Here is an 18348-nt window from a genome sequence, read left to right on the forward strand (position 1 = left end):
GCGGCGGTGAGATAAGCAATCGCCTGCTTTTCATTCTGCAGAGGAGAGGAAAAAATAAAGAGAATGTGATTTTTCTATTGTACTCAAATAAAAAAAAAAGGGTTTTTCCTTGTTATTGTAACACATCAGTGGACGCAGCTTTCTTGCTATACATCAAAAATTAATTCAGTTATAATTTTTTATCAAAACAAGTGAAAGTCAGATCCCTAAAACTGAAAGAAAGACTTTGCTCACCTTTGGTGGTCGAGTTGAGTTTTGGTATTGTCACGCAGAAAGAAGCAGTAATATCTCCTCTGTGTAGTTGAGTATGAGCGGAGTGGAGCTTGTGTCCAGCTTTTATAGAGGCAAACAGCAGCAGAGTGATAAGCCAGTGCTTCTAAAAATAGCTCTGCTGACCTTAGTTCCATCTGTGTGAATATGTGTGTGTATGCATGTGAGGGTGTGTACTGTTCGTCCCTGCTCAGGAAGCCTGGGAGTGGTGGGTTAGCGAGGTCTAGTGGTGTTGCTGTGATGAATGTTTATAGTTCCAGAAAACAATGAAACTCAGAAAGCAACTCCAAAAATCACATCTTAGCCTCTACCATTTTTTCATTTTCATGTTCCACATCACAGTAAACGATAAAATGTGTCATGACATATCCATATGAAATGTTTAGCAATGTCAGATTATCAAAGCCATTGATGCAGAGGCTCAGTCAACAAGAAAGGTGGATTCCTTCACCTAGCCATCTGTGCAAAGATGGTGGGCTTTCAGCTGCTTTCACAGAATGTCTTTAACTGTACAAAATACATCTTTAAAACCTGTTCATTATTTAAAAAAAACAACATATAACGTACTGATTAGAAGTGAATGACTACATTTCTTTCAGTTGAAATATGAAATATCACGTGGTGTGTGACTGTCTGGCCAACACTGCTGTTTCAAAAAACATCTTTAAAATTATAATTTATTCACATTTATTTGTAATGTTCATGCACACTTTGTCCGATGATGCCATTTTATGAGATCATTAGCAACGTTCATTGGAACTTAAATCAATTAGGTTAAAAAATACAGGTACATCCCTAATAACTATTATGTTGACTGTCTAAAGCGATATGTATAGTTTTTAATATTTCATTAGTCTGTATATAGATAGATCTAATAGGGTGCTTTGTTTGATTTTTTTTTTTTTTTTTTTAAATATTCAGAAAGCTAAAACAACTGCTGGTTTATTAGCAGATATAAAAACCTAGAATCAGAATAAAAAATTTTTTGGACATTTTTTTTTAATTTTAAATGCCTGTTTAAAGGGGACATATTCAAAGAAGCGCCTTTTGTGGTAAATGTCATAAAAGCTATATATATATATAACACAGGCAGGTTAATTATTTATATTACTTATTTTTATTTCTTCCAATTTTTTTGTCATTTCAACTTATTTTTATTTGATAACAATATAATCATAATATATTAGTATTAATAATACAAATGTTTACTATAATATTATTTCTTATTTATAATTTTTATTGCCTTGAAGGCAACATCATTTTATGTTAAATAAGAAGATAATGCCTGAATATTAATTGTTCAATTTATGAAGATGAAATAAAATGACCTGCGTTGAATATTCGGTTATGTTATGTTCTACTTTTGGAGAATCATGAACACGTATGAGTGAGGGGGTACTCATGGTATGACAAAAAGGCTCAAGGGGTACACAAGACAAGAAAGGTTGGGAACCACTGGCTTAAAACAACCTTGTGGAATAAAATAATTTAGATTTAATTGCAATCACTCATGTTTTTCCACTGAAATTTCAGGTACTGTACAATACAGTAAACATCTTTTTCAAGGTAGTTTTTTCTGAGAAATCAAACACATGCTGTTCTGTGTGTATGTGACCCACAGCAGTAAACTATTGCTGCTTTCTCAGACATAACTTCACCTTTGTATTGTGAAACAAGGGGTCAGGTCAAACCTTAGACATTTTGTTCAAGAAGGAAAGGTTCACGCTGCTGTTGTATGTCTGTTCCAGCACGTACACCTGAAAATGAGCCACACTGGCCACCTGCCAGCAGGATTTCCTCTTTGACCAGCTATGTGTGTGTGTTTGTGTGTGTGTGTGTGTGTTTAGGAAGATGGGGAACTCATTTTAGACGGCCTGCTGAACATTTACTGGGGCCTCCGTCGACCAATACGACTTCAAATGTTTGATGATAATGAAAGATTTCGTCTTAGTAGGTAAGCAGAACCATGCTGTCATATTTAGATTTTAGTTTAACAAAGAAAGCCACACACACAAAGTGATAATGTAATCCTTTTTTAACAGATACTACTCATAACAAGCTGAATATCCAATGGAATAAAGAATTAAAATGTTCTTCAATGAATATTAATATGAGATGTTTAGTTTGAGCAGAAGAGAATAAAGAATGTACCTGTTGGGAAGTCTTATTATAATAATGGAAAAACGATTGGCAGGTGAACAAGCCAGAAAGTGATAATTGGTTTTAACACTGTTAGCTGTCACAAATTTAAAAAAAAAAAAACTACAAAAAACATTGAATAACATCAGCCTTCACTATATAAATATATATGAGCAGAAAAATACTAAAAAATTGTCAAGTGAAATCAATTTTACATCACCAAGTGTGAATGGATGGCACCCCCTTCAAAATAATAGCTAGATATGTTGCATGCATTCAACAAACTAATGTGTTTGTGTACATTTGGAAAATATTGAATTTAATCATATATGTATAATACAGTATAATTAAATCAACTAGAATACTAATTAAAAACTATGAAAGGAGACGTTTTATCTCAGATCTGACTTCTCATAACTCCGGATAGCCTTTTTGATATTGTTAAAAAACAAGTTTAAATTAATCTTTGATTCATTTGTTTTCTTTTGTTTTTTGTAACAGAAATGATGGAAGTGCATTTTCAAAGCAGTTCTCAGAAGAGTCCAACAATAACATTGTTGGCACGGAAACTCAGCCATCTGGTAAGTACGCACGTGTCACAGTGACCCTAACAAACAATCATGCACACAAATGTTACTGGTGATCCGGATTACACTCACGCTGAATTAGATTACAGCTCTAGTCTGTACTACTTGATTCAGCACTTTAAACGTGCACTCACGTATTGAACCAGATCAGATTAGCATTACTAATTATCGAGAGATAAGCTACTTAGTTCAGGCTCTGTGAGGTACTTATGTGCTTTTTTTTTTTATTATAAGGGCCTTTATTGTACAAATTCTACGTATTTGTAGTGCAAGCACAAAAATATATATTGATTGATTGATTTTATTTAAGTTTATTAAGCGTGCCCAGCCCACATGGGCTTACGAGACACTGACTCAACATAAGCAATATAACAGATGGTTACAGGCCAATTTCACAAACATCCTGCACAAAACTTCTCAAACTGGATACAAAATGGTTTTTCTTCTTTCCCACGCTTTACAAATAAAACAAATACAAAAGCAAAAGTCTCTTTTCTAGAAAGCAACTCGTAATCATCCAAAAAACATCTGGGTTAGACAAATGTACACGTTCAAATGAAACATTCCGTAAATCAAAATAAAGTGGACAATACAGGACAAAATGAGACTCGTAGAGGGACTGCTGCTTTCTAGATAAATGTAAAAGTATATATGTTTGTGTTTGAAACTCCTCTTTAAAATAAATATAATGTCTTAACTATTTCCATTGTTTTTGGAATTCTAGAATCATCTTCTGTTTCAACAAATTTAAATTATACTGTAATTTATTTCCGTAAACATAACTTAAATCATAATTTGAGAATATTATGGCCAATTCTTTGTATCGTACTGTGATTTGCAATGAACCGATACTTAACATTTACTTGTTATAGTGAACAGAACTTCAAAACCAGGTTTCTGTTTACACCCGAGGTGGTGACATGGATGGTGAGGAAGAGGACGAGGAGTCCCCTCAGCTGCTGAGGACCAGGAGTGATGCCTCCTTTATGCGGGTTCAAAGAAGGTCAAACACACACACTACTCTCGATCTGCAGCGCCTGCGCAGACACAGGTTCTCAATCAACGGTCACTTCTACAACCACAAGGTAGAGTCAACACCCAATCCCTAGCTTGTATAACCATTGATCAGCATGTGCAGGAGTTTCCTGTGAGTGTGTTCCCGTACATCAGCGTACTCCATTTTTTTAACAAGTTAACACTGAGTCCCTTCATTAGTCTTTCTTGAACGGATTCCAGCTGGAGATTGATTTCCTTTCTGAGTGAGATTTCCTGAACAAAGTGTTCAGGGGTGATCAAGCCCACTTGTGTTGATAGACGAAAGTATAGTGTGTTCTCCTCTCTAATGATGTTTCTACATCTTTGTTTCCTTCTGTCCAGACATCTGTGTTTACCCCGGCGTACGGATCAGTCACTAATGTTAGAGTCAACAGCTTGATGACAACTTCACAAGTCCTTAACCTGCTGCTGCACAAGTTTAGGGTAAGCTTATTAAAGAAGCAAAATGTCAAACGGGTACTACGAAATATCCCATTTGTGTGTTTCAAGGTGGAGAACAAATCCGAAGACTTTGTCTTGTACATGGTTCATGAATCTGGTCGTAAGTTGTGCTTTCTGTGACTTTTTTCCCCAAAATATATTTCCGAAATGCTTGTAAACACATTTTATTTGACCTTCCAGAGAGAACCCAGCTGAGAGAAGGTGAATACCCTCTTGTGACCCGTGTGCTTTATGGACCCTGTGAAAAAATCTCCAAAATCTTCATAATGGAGGCCGACCTGGGAGAGGAAGTCACATATGATGTAAGTCTGGGCCTCGGGCCACAGCTTTCTCTGCTAAATTACCCATTTATGTGTGTATACCTCAAAATAAACACAATGAAACAATGGGGAAATTATAGAGATTGTAGATAATTAGGATAAATTTAACCTGCTGAGAAAATGTATCCCCTTTGGTAGAATAAAATAAGAATAGACTGATGTGTTTCTATTGTACTGCTACACTGAGTGGTTTAAAAAAGCCAGGACTGCCATCAGCTAATGTAAAATATGTACCAGTGTGATCCGTAATGCATTACTGAATATTCAATTCAACATTCATTATTTATAATTTAATAATATGTGTGTAAAGCTAAATACTGATATCAGATCAACATAATTATCCCTTTATTCATTCTTTTTATCTCTACTTTTCACTTCAATGAGATTTTTTGATACTGTCCGATTGTACAAATGTGCCTGGTTTGTTTCAAAATTAGAAAAATGTTAAAAAAGAAAAAATAAGGTATTAGTGGAATCACAATACGTTAATGTTATAACAACAACTTCAACTTCTTTTAGATTTTTGAATTGTAAAGTGCTCTACAAATAAAATGTATTATTATTATTATTATTATTACAAAGCATGTTTTTGATATTTTTGCTGAAAGTACTTTAGTTAATGTTAATGTCCAGTGTTATTGTATGGGGTAAAATTCTAAAAATGTGTTTAATCATCATTAGTCCAGTATCACACCTTTAATGATAATTAGCTCAGACTCTCTATTCCTCTATTTCTACAAGTGGAAAATGTAGTTTTTATCCTAATACCTTTTTCGACAGAGAAATAATATTAATGCTATTAAATCATATGAGGATCTCCGATGTAGTTGTATCTTCATTGTTTTAATTCATATTTGTGGGGTTTTTTTTTTTTAAATTGTGTTTTTTCTTCAGGTTGCCCAGTATATAAAGTTTGAATTCCCAGTTTTGGACAGTTTCGTGGAGAAGCTTAAAGAGGAAGAGGAACGCGAGATAACCAAACTGACCAAGAAGTAAGCCATGACTCGCTGCTGATCACAAGGAAACATTTCAAAAAAGCCAAATAAGCAAATTCTTATTTGTTTTTTTTTCCGATTAGTAAAGCACATTTTTGTTTATCTTACTCATTAGAAAGTAGCACAGGACAGATGCCTTTAAGTAGTGGTAGATATGCTTTGCTTTAAAAGACAAAAAAACTAAAACTTTAATTTCTTCTACTAATTTTTTTTAGGTTTAATAACAAGTAGTAGTGTAAAATTAAAAATAACCACATATATAGAGGTTAAAAAAAGCATTAAATATTTAAATCTAAATCTAAATGATATATGTTACAACTAAATGTTAAATCTATATCTAAATTTTAAATCTAAATCTAAATGTTAAATCTAAGTCTAAATGTTAAATTTTATATATAAATGTTAAATCTAAATCTAAATGTTTAAATCTAAATGCTTAATCTTATATCTAAATGTTAAATCGAAATCTAAGTGTTAACTGTTAAATCTAAATTTAAATGTTGAACTTAAATGTTTCGCACATATGCTAATTGACTCCGCCGCTTGTAACCTCAACCTTATATGTTTTTTGTGGAGTTCATATACCATAGGAAAAATAACAGTTATAACAATAAAAACCAACTATTTTTCAATTTATTTCTATTAGTGTAATCCTGTGTTGATTGCCTGTATCTCTCCTCTGCAGGTATAACACTCTAAAGTCTATGATTCAACATCAGCTTGAAACAAAACCTCACACCAGCGACTGAGTATAAGGGGTTCTGTATGTAATGTGTGTACTGCCAGTGAGTATTTGTTAGTACTATGTACAATTGTATTTTTTTACTTTTTCACAATCTGATTGCTTTACATTTATTATTACACACAGCTTTTTTTTAGAAATCATTTTGATATCCTCACTGTTTGTATATTACAAAATAAACTTTGATATATATATATACAGAGTCTTTCTTTTTTTATATACTTTTACCTTTATGTGTAGTAAATACGCCCTATACATGCCATGTGCTTACTGACTTCACAACATAATAAAACACTCCCCTTTCCCAACTAAAAACAGCCATTTTCATTCTCTGTACTTCCATAGTGTTGCGTTAGCACATTTTACCATTGTTCTTCTGAGCTCAGTTCATTGCCAACTATTTCCCATGATGTGTTTGTGTGTGTGATCTTATCAGCATTATGTTACACAATGGGCTATCCTGAGAATAGAGGCCTGTTCCTTTTTCCCACAGTTACACAAACAGCAGCAATAACTTTTGGAGGCCCAACCTTGACCCTAAACTTTGACCTGAAGTCATTTAAGTATAAGTTATATTTAATTTATTTCATTTGACCTTTATTCAACAAGACAAGGCAGAGTAAGAACAGATTTTCATTTGCCAAGCCACTGTTAGAAATAAGGAAAGCCTCTTGAAGGCAATCGGGGGGAAAGGTTTACAAAAAGGAAAATATAATGTCACAAGATGTAACATCACAAATGGCATCGTGAGAGGAAGGGGGGTCAGAATAAAAAAAATACACACTACTCCACACAAGATTGTTAGTTTCTATTTTTTTTAATATTCCATTAATTTGAAAAGGTGTACCCAGAGAAAGTATATAAATATGTCCAGATTTAAAATGAAAAATTAAATTTTATTTTTCCAACTGCAATTTTTTTGGTCTTTTTTCCCTCTTATTATCCCGAGCCCATTATCATCTATTGTATCGTATCTTGAACTCTGTGTATCGTCCCACCTCTTGCAGATACATGCAGTATATACATAATATATTAAGCAAGGAAAATGCAGGGATTAATTATCTGCAGAAAATGTAATAGTAAGTGGGGATTCTGTCTTTAACCAGTAATTTACCTATTGTAACAAAATGACTGAATATCTTATAATGTTGTAGAAGTATGAAATTATGCAGTGGCGCCACCAGAATTCAATTGCTTGGTACGCACAGTGCGTCAAAGCTTTTTTCTGTGCGCAGTGTTTTTATACAGTTTGATGAAATGTTCACTAGCATCACCGCTGTGTACAAGTCCATATTTTTGACTTGTAGCTGTTAGATCAGCGATTATCAACTGGGTGGGTTGCGGACAGCTAGTCAAAAATAAATACTTAATATGTCTTTTATTTTTAAAGAAACTTTTCTTTTGACCTATGCTGTGAAATGCATGTTGCACAGTAAAATGTATAGGTTTATTATTTTTAAATATATATATGTGTGTTTTCAACAGCTATTTTGGAAAAACTAAATTTGGGTTGGTTGAATTATATATATATATATATATATATATATATATAAGTGTGTCACTATTTAATGACCGTGGCAAAATGTGGGTCCCAAGGTGAGAACCCCTGTGTTAGATGAAATGTACGTCGGTAGGTAGATCATTTCAAACATACGCGCTAAATAAAATGACGTCACTTCCTTTTTTACTCTGCTTTTGCTGTGTCGATTTACGTCAATGAAATAAAGATCATACACAAACACTATTGTTTCTTTACATTTTAATGATAATAATAATAAATGCAAACTTACAATAACAAAAAATTGCTGTTATCCTATTAAAAAATAAATAAAAAAGAAACTGCGTCACAAGCATACGTCACAAGTCGGTGGACACAACCGTCCCGCCCACAGTGATGGACTGAACTACAGTGAGTTGTTTTAGATATAACTTCAATAAGTAATCTGAGAAAGATTCACACGAATGCAATCAGAGCCAGTAGTGTAAACTTTACACTCTCTGTTGAACGTGGCTATCCGTACGGTTGCCGCATCAATATACCGACATTCTATCCGTACGCAGCTCCGCGATTTGGCCAGTTTAGGTCACGTGACTAAGACTAAACCTTACCCTAAAAATTGTTGCGATATTTAGGTATAACCTAACCCTAAAACCTAACCCTAACCACCCCAAGACGCTACTTGTACTTCGGTAACCGTACCAATAGCATCAAGGGTTGTCCGTACGGCAACCGCACAAATAGGCACGTGCTTTGTTTTCATCACATTACCCGCTGTCATGAGCTCGAAAAGTGCTTAAACACCGGAAGTGCTCTTTCACATCCTTTTTTTTCCTTTCTTTTTAGCATTGGAAGTGAAAAGACGGACTTTGGTCTGTGTTGGTTCCCCTAACAAAACATGGAGCCCCGCATAGTTATAGTGGGATGTGGAATATCAGGTATTACTGCGGCACACAGGCTCATCAAAGCTGGATTTAATCACGTACGGATTCTGGAAGCGACGTCGAGAAGCGGAGGACGAATAAAAACAGGCAGTTTAGGCAAGTGTGTGTGTGTGTGTGTGTGTGTGTGTGAGAGAGAGAGAGATTCCATTCATTAATGTTTACCGGATGTAGTGTTTTTGGCATAGCTGTTCATTTTAAAATCTTAGATAAAAACAAACACATTTGTATGTTTGCTGCCAGTGTCACATAATTCTTTAGACTTTGAGCTTTACTTTTTGTTTATCAGCAACACTCTGGTAAGATTTTGCATAGAATATTTATTTTTGTACATGATGTACATGGATTTTTTCTCCACAGGAAGTACAATTACAGAGATTGGTGCCACATACATTCATGGTCCGTCCGAGCAGAACCCATTATTTTGTTTGGCTCGTGACTATGAGCTGCTTAATTCTGATGCTCTGACCCCTGAGAACCAGGCTGCTGATGTGGAAGAACACCCTCCCTGGGTAGCCAACTGGTTCAGCAGTTCAGGTACCAAATGCACAATTTGGTGGTCTGTCATCTTTATGTATAAAAAAAATTAATTGTATATATTGATATATATGAACACAGGGCAGAGGCTGAGCGCTGAACTCATCAACCCAGCTATGGAGAAGTTTTATGATCTTGTGTTTAATCTGCCAGATGTTGACGGGGAATATCCCTATGCCAGTTTTGGACAGTATGTATGTTCAAAGGTATGTCCTCATGTTTTTTTTACTCTAGATCAGTGTTTCTCAAATGGGGGTGTGCGACGGCACTACAAGGAGTACTTGAGATAGAGAGAGAAAAATTAACAAATGAAAGCATAAAAAATATGGGGTTTTATAAAGTTCATTTTTATTTTCAAATTATAATCATGCTAAATATTACCAGCAGCTAACAAAACGACAACAAAAACACACAAACTAAGAAAAAAATATATACTGAATAACAAAAAGAACAGACAAACAACAACAAAATGCACAAAATGAACCCAAGATCACACGCACTAAGAGAGAAAAATACTTACTATTACCTGCAACACACAAAATGACAACAAAGGAACACTAAATGAGAGAAAAATACACAAGATCACTACAAAATACACAAAAATAACAGTGAAACATCCATCCATCCATCCGTTTTCTTCCGCTTATCTATTGCCGAGACGCAGGGGCAGCATCCTTAGCAGGGAGGCCCAGACTTCCGTCTCTTCGGCCACTTCGTCCAGCTCTTCCGGGGGGATCTCGAGGCATTCCCAGACCAATTGAGAGACATAGTCTCTCCAGCATGTGTTGGGTATTCCTCTTGGTCTCCTTCCACAGAAATATACAAAATGATATACTTTAAGAAACAACCAAACTACGCCACAAACACACACACTGAGCGAGAATCATTTGAAATAATACTAACAACACAAAAACAATAACAAAAACTAGGGGTGTCTCGATCCGATATTGATATTGGATATCTGTCCGATATCAGCCAGAAAACGAATATCGAAATTTATCGGACTGCATCTAAACTCTCCAATATATATTGTATTTATTCAATTGTAGAATACTGTAGATATTATGTTGAAGGTTAAAATGTATGTAACCAATTGGTTAATAATAAACGGGTCAGTTTTTCTCATACTTAATGTTGCTGAGTATTGTTCTCTGTTTGAGTAACATTGCTTGATCAAGCCTTTTCTAACATTCCACACTACAAAATAACTATTAAACGTATGTGTGATTCGTGCTGATATTGTATTGGATCAATATCGGTGTCGGCCAATACTCAAGGCTGCAGTATCGGTATTGTATCGGAAGTGAAAAAGTTGTATTGGGACATCCCTAACAAAGACACACAAAATACACATAATGACACCAAAAACAAACACAATAATGGTAGAAATGATCTTAATTCGAATATGAACCGAATATACAAAGGTCAGTCTTGGTCCCACATTAGGAAGGACATGACCAGAAACGATAAAAACTATAGAAATAAATCCATTCAGGAGCCACTAAATACTGTTTCATTCCACTTATTTACAAAGTGAGATTCTTTAAAATGTGTGTTATCATTCATTCATTCCATCATTATGCTCTATAGTTTCTGTTCTAGCCAAACAAAGGGGGTACTTGGATTCAAAAGTTAGAGAAAAGAAGTACCAAAGCTATCAAAGTTTGAGAACCACTGCTCTGGATAAACAAAACAAGATACATTTGGCTCTATGTGCATTGCAGGTTCGACAGCAAGTAGCAGAGCAAGACAGGGATGAAAGTACAAAGAAACTGTGGCTATGTGCCATTAACACCCTGCTGAAGGTGCAGTGCTGTGATAATGCAGCTCACTCCATGGATGAATTAGACCTGGATGGATTTTATACCTATAAGAATCTCCTTGGATTGGACTGTACTTTCCCAAAGTTGGTAACAATCTGTCTATCTATGTTTAATTGCTGCTTTTATAGTAGAAGTACAGTAATTTACCCGTACACACAAAGACACACATTCATTCATACAGGCTGAAAGTAGAGGTTATAAACAAGTCACTACAAGTAAAACCGGTCTATAATCCTAATCACTGATTTTTGTCGTAATGCTTCACTTAGATTTATACTATGGTGCACACTGTAATGTAATCATAGTTGAACTGGTGTTGAAAGGGTGTCACTATCTGATCATTTATTCATTCAAGATTTTAGGAGGATTTAGTAAAAAAAAATGGCAATATATATGATCGTACAAATTCAACTAAATCTGCATGGGGAAACTATAAAATAGTCATTAAAAAAAATCAGCTAAAGTGCTTTTTTTCATAATGAGGTCAGAAATGTAGTAAATTCTACAGAAGACTTGCTCACATCTAAATGCATGTGTAAAGAAGTTTAAAATGAATATTAAGCAGATAAATACACCATTATTTAAGTATAAGGAAGGTATGTAGGGTTAAAGGCTGCAGCACACGTAAAGTAAGAAAAAACACTGTAAAACATTAAGAACAGCTCATATACAGATGGAAAGTAGTGAATATGGGAAGAAGAATCACCAGGTTACCAGTTTTTCCCTGAGCGCTGCCTGCAGGGACAGCAGGTTGTGGCACGTTGAGTAGGGCCCTATAGATAGTAATAATAATAAAATAATAATGACACTCTGTATTCCTTTGTAGCTTCACGTCTAATGTGGCAGGAATAATTTTCAAATATAATGCTAAGATATATCTCCTCTTCTGTTTATGCGTACTGTGCCATGTTTACTCGGAGAGAAGTGGTCACGTGACCTCATATGTCACGTCCTGTGACGTGTAATTGCGGAAAAGGAGTTTCCATAGCGCGTTTGCGACACATTTCAATATCAAAAAGTCTGAAATTCTTCTTCATGAAAGCGTAAACATTTTTTTTGCGATATTTGAGTAACATTATTTCGAAAAATTCAGGTGTTTCCATTACCATTTTTTATTGCGCTTTTTAGATTTTGCGTATTTCCAAGGGTAATGGAAACACAGCATCCTGTAATTTTGGAGCCGTTCAAAATGTGAGCTGTGAACACAAACCGAGCCAAATGGAGGTGATAGAATTATCAGCTGTTCTCCACCTGGTGTGCTCCAGTCTGGACCACACCAGGTGAAGGCAGAAATCTGTGAAGGCAGAAATCCAGAAAGGTATAATTTTATTCACTGCTCTAACAGTAGAAGACTGAATCATAACATAACATAACATAACCGCTGGAGCGGACATGGCCTCGTCTGTAAACGGTCACATTTACTGGTTCAATAAACAGGGAGAGATTCAAATTCTGATGTAGCTGGTTATGATTTACAGTCTGCATAAACAACACTGAATCATAACATAACCTAACCGCTAGAGCGGACATTGGCTCGTCTGTGAACGGTCGCATTAACAGACCTTGGAGTCGCCTGCCAAAGCAGGCTGACTATATAATAATATATCATGTTTTTCTGCAGTCAGTGCCTTCTCCACGCCCTTCTCTCTCTTCTAAGTTTCAGATGTCATGAAGCTGATGATGGCAGTTCCTGATCCGTGGTTCACGGCTCAACCAGTCTGGGACATTCTGATGTTCTATCTCTCTATCCTATTCTGTTGATTCTTTTGTCCACTAACCCCAACCAGTCAAGGCAGATGGCTGCCACCTCTGAACCTGATTCTGCTGGAGATTTCTTCCAGTTCAAAGAGAGTTGTTTTTCTCACTGTCACTAAATGCTTGTTCATGTGGATCTTGTTGGGTTTTTTCTTTGTTATTATGAATTTTTCATTTTGATAAGCGCATTGAGATGACGTTGTTGTAATTTGCGCTATACAAATAAAGTTGAATTGAATTGAGTTGAGTTGTAGCATGAGAGGGCTTCACCTGTGCAGAGAAAACCAGAGTGATAAATGTAAGGAGATTGTACTGTGTTGCTCAGTATTGAGTGGCATCTTGTAATTGAAGAAGAGAACCTGTTAAATCTGGTGGCTCATCTTCATGCTTTTATTTTATACAGTGGGTTTGAGGGTCTAATCAAGAAGTTGATGGCAGAGCTTCCTGCTGATATTGTGACCTACAATAAGCCTGTGCGCTGTGTTCACTGGAACAACAGTGAAAGTCCAGTAAACACTGTGTTGGTTGAGTGTGCAGACGGAGAAAGGATTGCTGCAGACCATGTCATTGTCACTCTACCTTTAGGTATGACTTCTACTATATATTATCAATTACACACCTGAGAAAAGTAGCCCTCCCTAACTCTTTAATCCTATTGGACTCCCCATCTCCCTGTTGGTTGATTGCAAGGTTGGGGTCAATTCCATTTTTCAGTTACAATTACATTTTTAATTATCCATGTTCAATTAAAATTGAATTATGACTACAATAACCAGCATTTTTTTTCCAATTGCAATTATGTTCCAATGAATTTTTATACTCAGAAAGTCAATTTCGTTCTCAATTACTAAAGTTCAAATTAAATGAATCACAATTACTGAGTGAATCTAAAATAAATAACCCATTAAAACGTATCCTTCCGCTTGTGTTAGCTTTCTATTAGCATCTCTTATGATAACAGGCCCTAAAATCAGCTGTAAAGTACACTAAAAACAAATATCTATCATCTTATTTATTTCTATCTATTGGATACCTTGTTAGGCTTCCTAATCACTAAAAATATAGGTTTTTATATTTTTGGTGTGGGTGTCTGAGCCTTTTTTGTGTCAGTATACCCCTAGATTTCATTTTTATAGAATAGTAAAATGTGGGGAAAATATATTTTGTCTAAAACAATGATCCAACATATACACTACGAACCCTTTGACAACCATCCTAACAAGGTCATCACAAATCAATGTAAAATATACATGAATAAATTATCTAGGAATAACGACTAATAGTTGATTTCTCATCATACAGTTAATATTTTTTGTGTTTCCAGGATACCTGAAGAAGCATCAATCAACCTTTTTCAGCCCCCCACTCCCAGTCCATAAACTGGACTCCATTCACAAACTAGGATTTGGGACGTACAACAAGATATTTGTGGAGTTTGAGTCACCATGGTGGGACGCTGACTGTGAGATCATCTATCTGGTGTGGGAAGATGAGGTAATCATAATTGCACTGAATCTGAATTGGAACAATGTCGCTCAAAGCTATCTTTCTTTTTTAATCCATCTGTAAATTTTATTTTACACATTTTTCATTGCTCATGACTGTAGATAAAGGTACGTTCCAGTCAGGTCCTTAGAAACAACAAGCAACAGTTTTGTTAATGTTTATTGTTAATATTATTGTTTATTTAACTGTTTTAAATTTTCAGGATTTGTCAGAGCAAATGTCAAATATAAGACAATCATGGATAAGGAAGTTGCCTGTATTCACTGTGCAGCCCCCTTCAGAAAGGTCAATAGTTTGAAGGTCAAACAACATTTAATTCCTTCTTCAGACACATTAGAAAACTTTTCATTGGTAAAATTCTCCCAGGTCGAGCTATGTCCTCTGTGGTTGGATTGCTGGAGAGGAGGCGGAGTATATGGAGACACTTCCTGAGCAGGAAGTCAGACGTTGCATTACGGCACTCATTCAGAAATTCACTGGTGAGTTTTACATTAATTGAAAAATGTATTTAATCATCAAAAAAAAATTTTTTACTGCTGTATGATTATCTAATACTGTAGGTGCAGTGACGAGCCATGAGCACTAGGGTTGGGTAGGCAGGGCGTTGCAAATCGAGACCACCAATGTCAACATCAATGACAATTTCATATGTTTATGCTGGCAAGTGTTAATTCAATTCAATTCAATTTTATTTGTATAGCGCAATTTACAACAAAGTCATCTCAATGCGCTTATCAAAATGTATAATTCATAATAAGAAAGAAAAAACACAACAAGATCCACACGAACAAGTATTTTGCCACCTAACAAAATCAATACCGTAAAACACCATTAAAGAAACATAAGCAATTATTTAATATAGCCTCCATACTCTCCCAACAAAATATATCTCATGACACTACAGAGCATCCATTGTTTGTTTCCTCGAGCGCTATCATCCTGCCTGTAGTTATCCCGCTTCTAGCTAGAAAACGTAGCAGCGGCGACCACGCTGTATCAATTCACTAATGCACTGTGAACTTACATATAGCATTTAGCATAGCACGGTTACATCCAAAGGCAGCATAGAGAGCTGCCTTTTAACGTAAATGGTTTTCATATTGGGGAACTGACTGCGCATGCGCAAACACATAAAAACACGTTATGGAAACAGAGGTACAGCAGCAATTTGCTTTTGGGAAGGGGTGTGGCCTCCTCCTGCCTTACAGCGGAGTGAGACTGTGCAGCCGTACCAGGAAATAGCGATGTTTAGTCATTTGTGCTATGAAAAGCACAAAATGCTGACACTTTCAAACTTATAGGTACTGTAGGCTATTGGAAGTGGAAAAATAAACAATTTAGAATTATATTATAATTAAAACAAATAATAAATTCACCCTTGGGTAGGCACTGCCTACCTTGCCTACCCTGACTGCACGTCACTGAATAGGTGTACTTGTATCTTCCAGTCATCTAATCTGTTACATCATCAATGCAAAACACTCATCTTCAAATTCTTCTTCAGAGTTCCCATGGATCCTTAAAAAGTATTAAAAGGCATTTTATGATTGTAATTGGTCTCACGTTTCAAAATAAATGGTAACATTGTTTTTTTTTTAAAAAATATATAATTTACCATAACATCGCTCAATCACGACAGCGGAACCAACTACAAAACAGTGACGTGGTTGCATCGGAACTCTGTGCAGATGCACGTCATGCTTGTGGCAACTTTTAACTACATGGGGAATTGTAAATTTAACCAAAATTGCCTATCCAATGAAGATTTTTCTTAATGGTTTTTATTTTTTGTATTTTTGTTGTTTGATAGATTTCTGGCTATGTTTGTAGTCATCGTGTCTGTTTTGAGTGATATTTATTATTTTTGTCTGTTTTTGTTATTTTACTGTCATTTTGTGTATTTTTGTGTGTTTACTTTGGGGGCCGTCAGTTTCATGTCTGCACAAGACACTGGAAAAAAATTGAACCTGACCCTGTGTAATTGGTGTGGCATTGTTCCCCCAATTGTGTTTTAATAATAATAATAATAATAATAATAGTAGATAAGTTTTATATAGCGCTTTTCAAAAAAAAAACTCAAAGACGCTTTACAAAATTGAAACAGACAAACAAAGAATGGGCGTGCTATTGTAAGTTGTAGGCGAGCTGAAACCGGTGCGTTTTGAGCAGTTTTTTGTAGGTGGTGAATGACTGTTTACTGTGAAGTCAGTCTTAAATTTAATTTCAATTGGCATTAAAAAGACCTACAAAGTCTTGAATTTAATTTGACTGAAGCTGTAGGAACCCTGTTCTTCACTACATCTATATAATCTAATTAATTTAATTATAACACAATTATCTTTGTCTGGAATCAACAATCCTCAAATATTATTTTTTTAATTCTTTATTATTTTTTTTTTTTACAAACAAGCATTTTTAAAGTTTATTTTTCATTCAATATCAGATTTTTCCTTTTTTTTTTTTAATTATTTTTACTGTAGTTATTTTGTGACGGTCCCTGTGAGTCTAATTGTTGTTGTACAGGAAATGGTGCCATCACATCAAAGAGAATCCTGTGCACTCGGTGGTTTAATGATCCTTGGACATGCGGCTCATATGTCCACCTGGCCATCGGCTGTTCAGAAAAGGACTTCGAGAACATGATGGAGCCATTGCCTACAAAGGGAAAGGGCTCACAGGTATGCAAACATGTTTTCATACCATGTGCTGTATCAAACAGTTTGAAATTCAACATGTTTATGAAAAGTGTTTGCGTTTCTTTTATTTGTATGTGGTATTTCAGCCTCTGCAAGTGTTGTTTGCCGGAGAGGCGACTCATCCCTGCTTCTACTCCACCGTGCACGGAGCGATTCTCACTGGGTGGAGAGAAGCTGACAGAATCATCTCTCATCATTCAACCTCTACATACCAACCAAGATAAAAGAAGTAAAAGATTTACATCACTTGTAGAAAACAAAGCAAGATGTTTGATTTGAAAATGTTGCTCTTTAAAAGGTTTGCTGCCTTTGCCAGGGTGCCAATAACAAAATCAAACAATCACTATTTATTTCTTCAGTGCAATAGAGGATGGGAATGAAAACCACGGTCAGAAAAAAGCATTAGCAATTAGCAAATGCACAGTCAATGAAACAGGTGTAAAAACTTTTCAGGGTAAATGCTTTATAAGCAAGAAGGTGTACAACAATATAAGTACTGGTATATTGTATGAAGGGTCTCTTTTAAGACTTGATCTGAAATGGATTTTTGTAGCTACTGTCAGTCCTTTTTCAGCCATAAAATAAGATTAAAATTGATGGGGTTCTCTATATAAAGCCAATATAAGAAGTTTCAAGGTATCTTTGGACATTTGATCAGTTCATTTTTAAATGTTTTTTTTTTTTTTTTTTTTACAAACTGTTGTAATATGTTTGAATTTGGCACTATTTTATTCAACTCTATCATCTCTGTCTGAATTTTGCATGTTTTGTGAAATATGTTTCACAAATATGTCACCTTTCCTGTAGTAATTTGATAATATTATTGTCAACAGTTACTATATTTGCTTTTGTTTCTTCGGTGGAGTTTGACTGACAATGAATGTCAAATGCAAGCTAAATTTTTGAAAGTCTTGATTAGATATTCAGGTTCGTCTTCAAATTCAAGCATTAAAACATTTATTTCTGAAGCCTGTTGTGTGTTTGTGTGTGTTTTAGGACTTATAATTATGGTTTAGTGGTTAGCATGTCTGCCTCACAACAA

The 18348-nt window shown here is 35.3% G+C and overlaps 2 protein-coding genes across 4 annotated transcripts; both read left to right on the forward strand.

The window, feature by feature from the left end:
- Window positions 1–307: 307 nt before the first annotated feature.
- On the forward strand, window positions 308–6746 carry rassf4a (Ras association domain family member 4a). The gene is made up of 9 exons (XM_028468954.1): window positions 308–370; window positions 2118–2224; window positions 2911–2990; window positions 3909–4081; window positions 4374–4475; window positions 4542–4593; window positions 4674–4795; window positions 5708–5805; window positions 6494–6746. The coding sequence occupies exons 1-9, from the start codon at window positions 308–310 to the stop codon at window positions 6555–6557; spliced, it is 861 nt and encodes a 286-aa protein (XP_028324755.1). The 3' UTR covers window positions 6558–6746.
- A 1673-nt stretch (window positions 6747–8419) lies between these two features.
- On the forward strand, window positions 8420–18163 carry LOC114476852 (peroxisomal N(1)-acetyl-spermine/spermidine oxidase-like). Of its 3 annotated transcripts, XM_028468834.1 has the most exons (11): window positions 8420–8459; window positions 8895–9088; window positions 9350–9526; window positions 9608–9732; window positions 11251–11432; window positions 13508–13689; window positions 14429–14598; window positions 14813–14895; window positions 14977–15089; window positions 17134–17288; window positions 17393–18163. In XM_028468834.1, the coding sequence occupies exons 2-11, from the start codon at window positions 8947–8949 to the stop codon at window positions 17528–17530; spliced, it is 1467 nt and encodes a 488-aa protein (XP_028324635.1). In that variant the 5' UTR covers window positions 8420–8459; window positions 8895–8946; the 3' UTR covers window positions 17531–18163. The 3 variants fall into 3 exon arrangements, with proteins under 3 accessions (XP_028324635.1, XP_028324636.1, XP_028324637.1); XM_028468835.1 differs by lacking the exons at window positions 17134–17288; window positions 17393–18163 and adding an exon at window positions 16541–17014; XM_028468836.1 differs by lacking the exons at window positions 17134–17288; window positions 17393–18163 and adding an exon at window positions 15171–15211.
- Window positions 18164–18348: the final 185 nt, after the last annotated feature.

Source organism: Gouania willdenowi, chromosome 15 (assembly GCF_900634775.1).
Source record: "Gouania willdenowi chromosome 15, fGouWil2.1, whole genome shotgun sequence".
NCBI lineage: Eukaryota > Metazoa > Chordata > Actinopteri > Blenniiformes > Gobiesocidae > Gouania > Gouania willdenowi.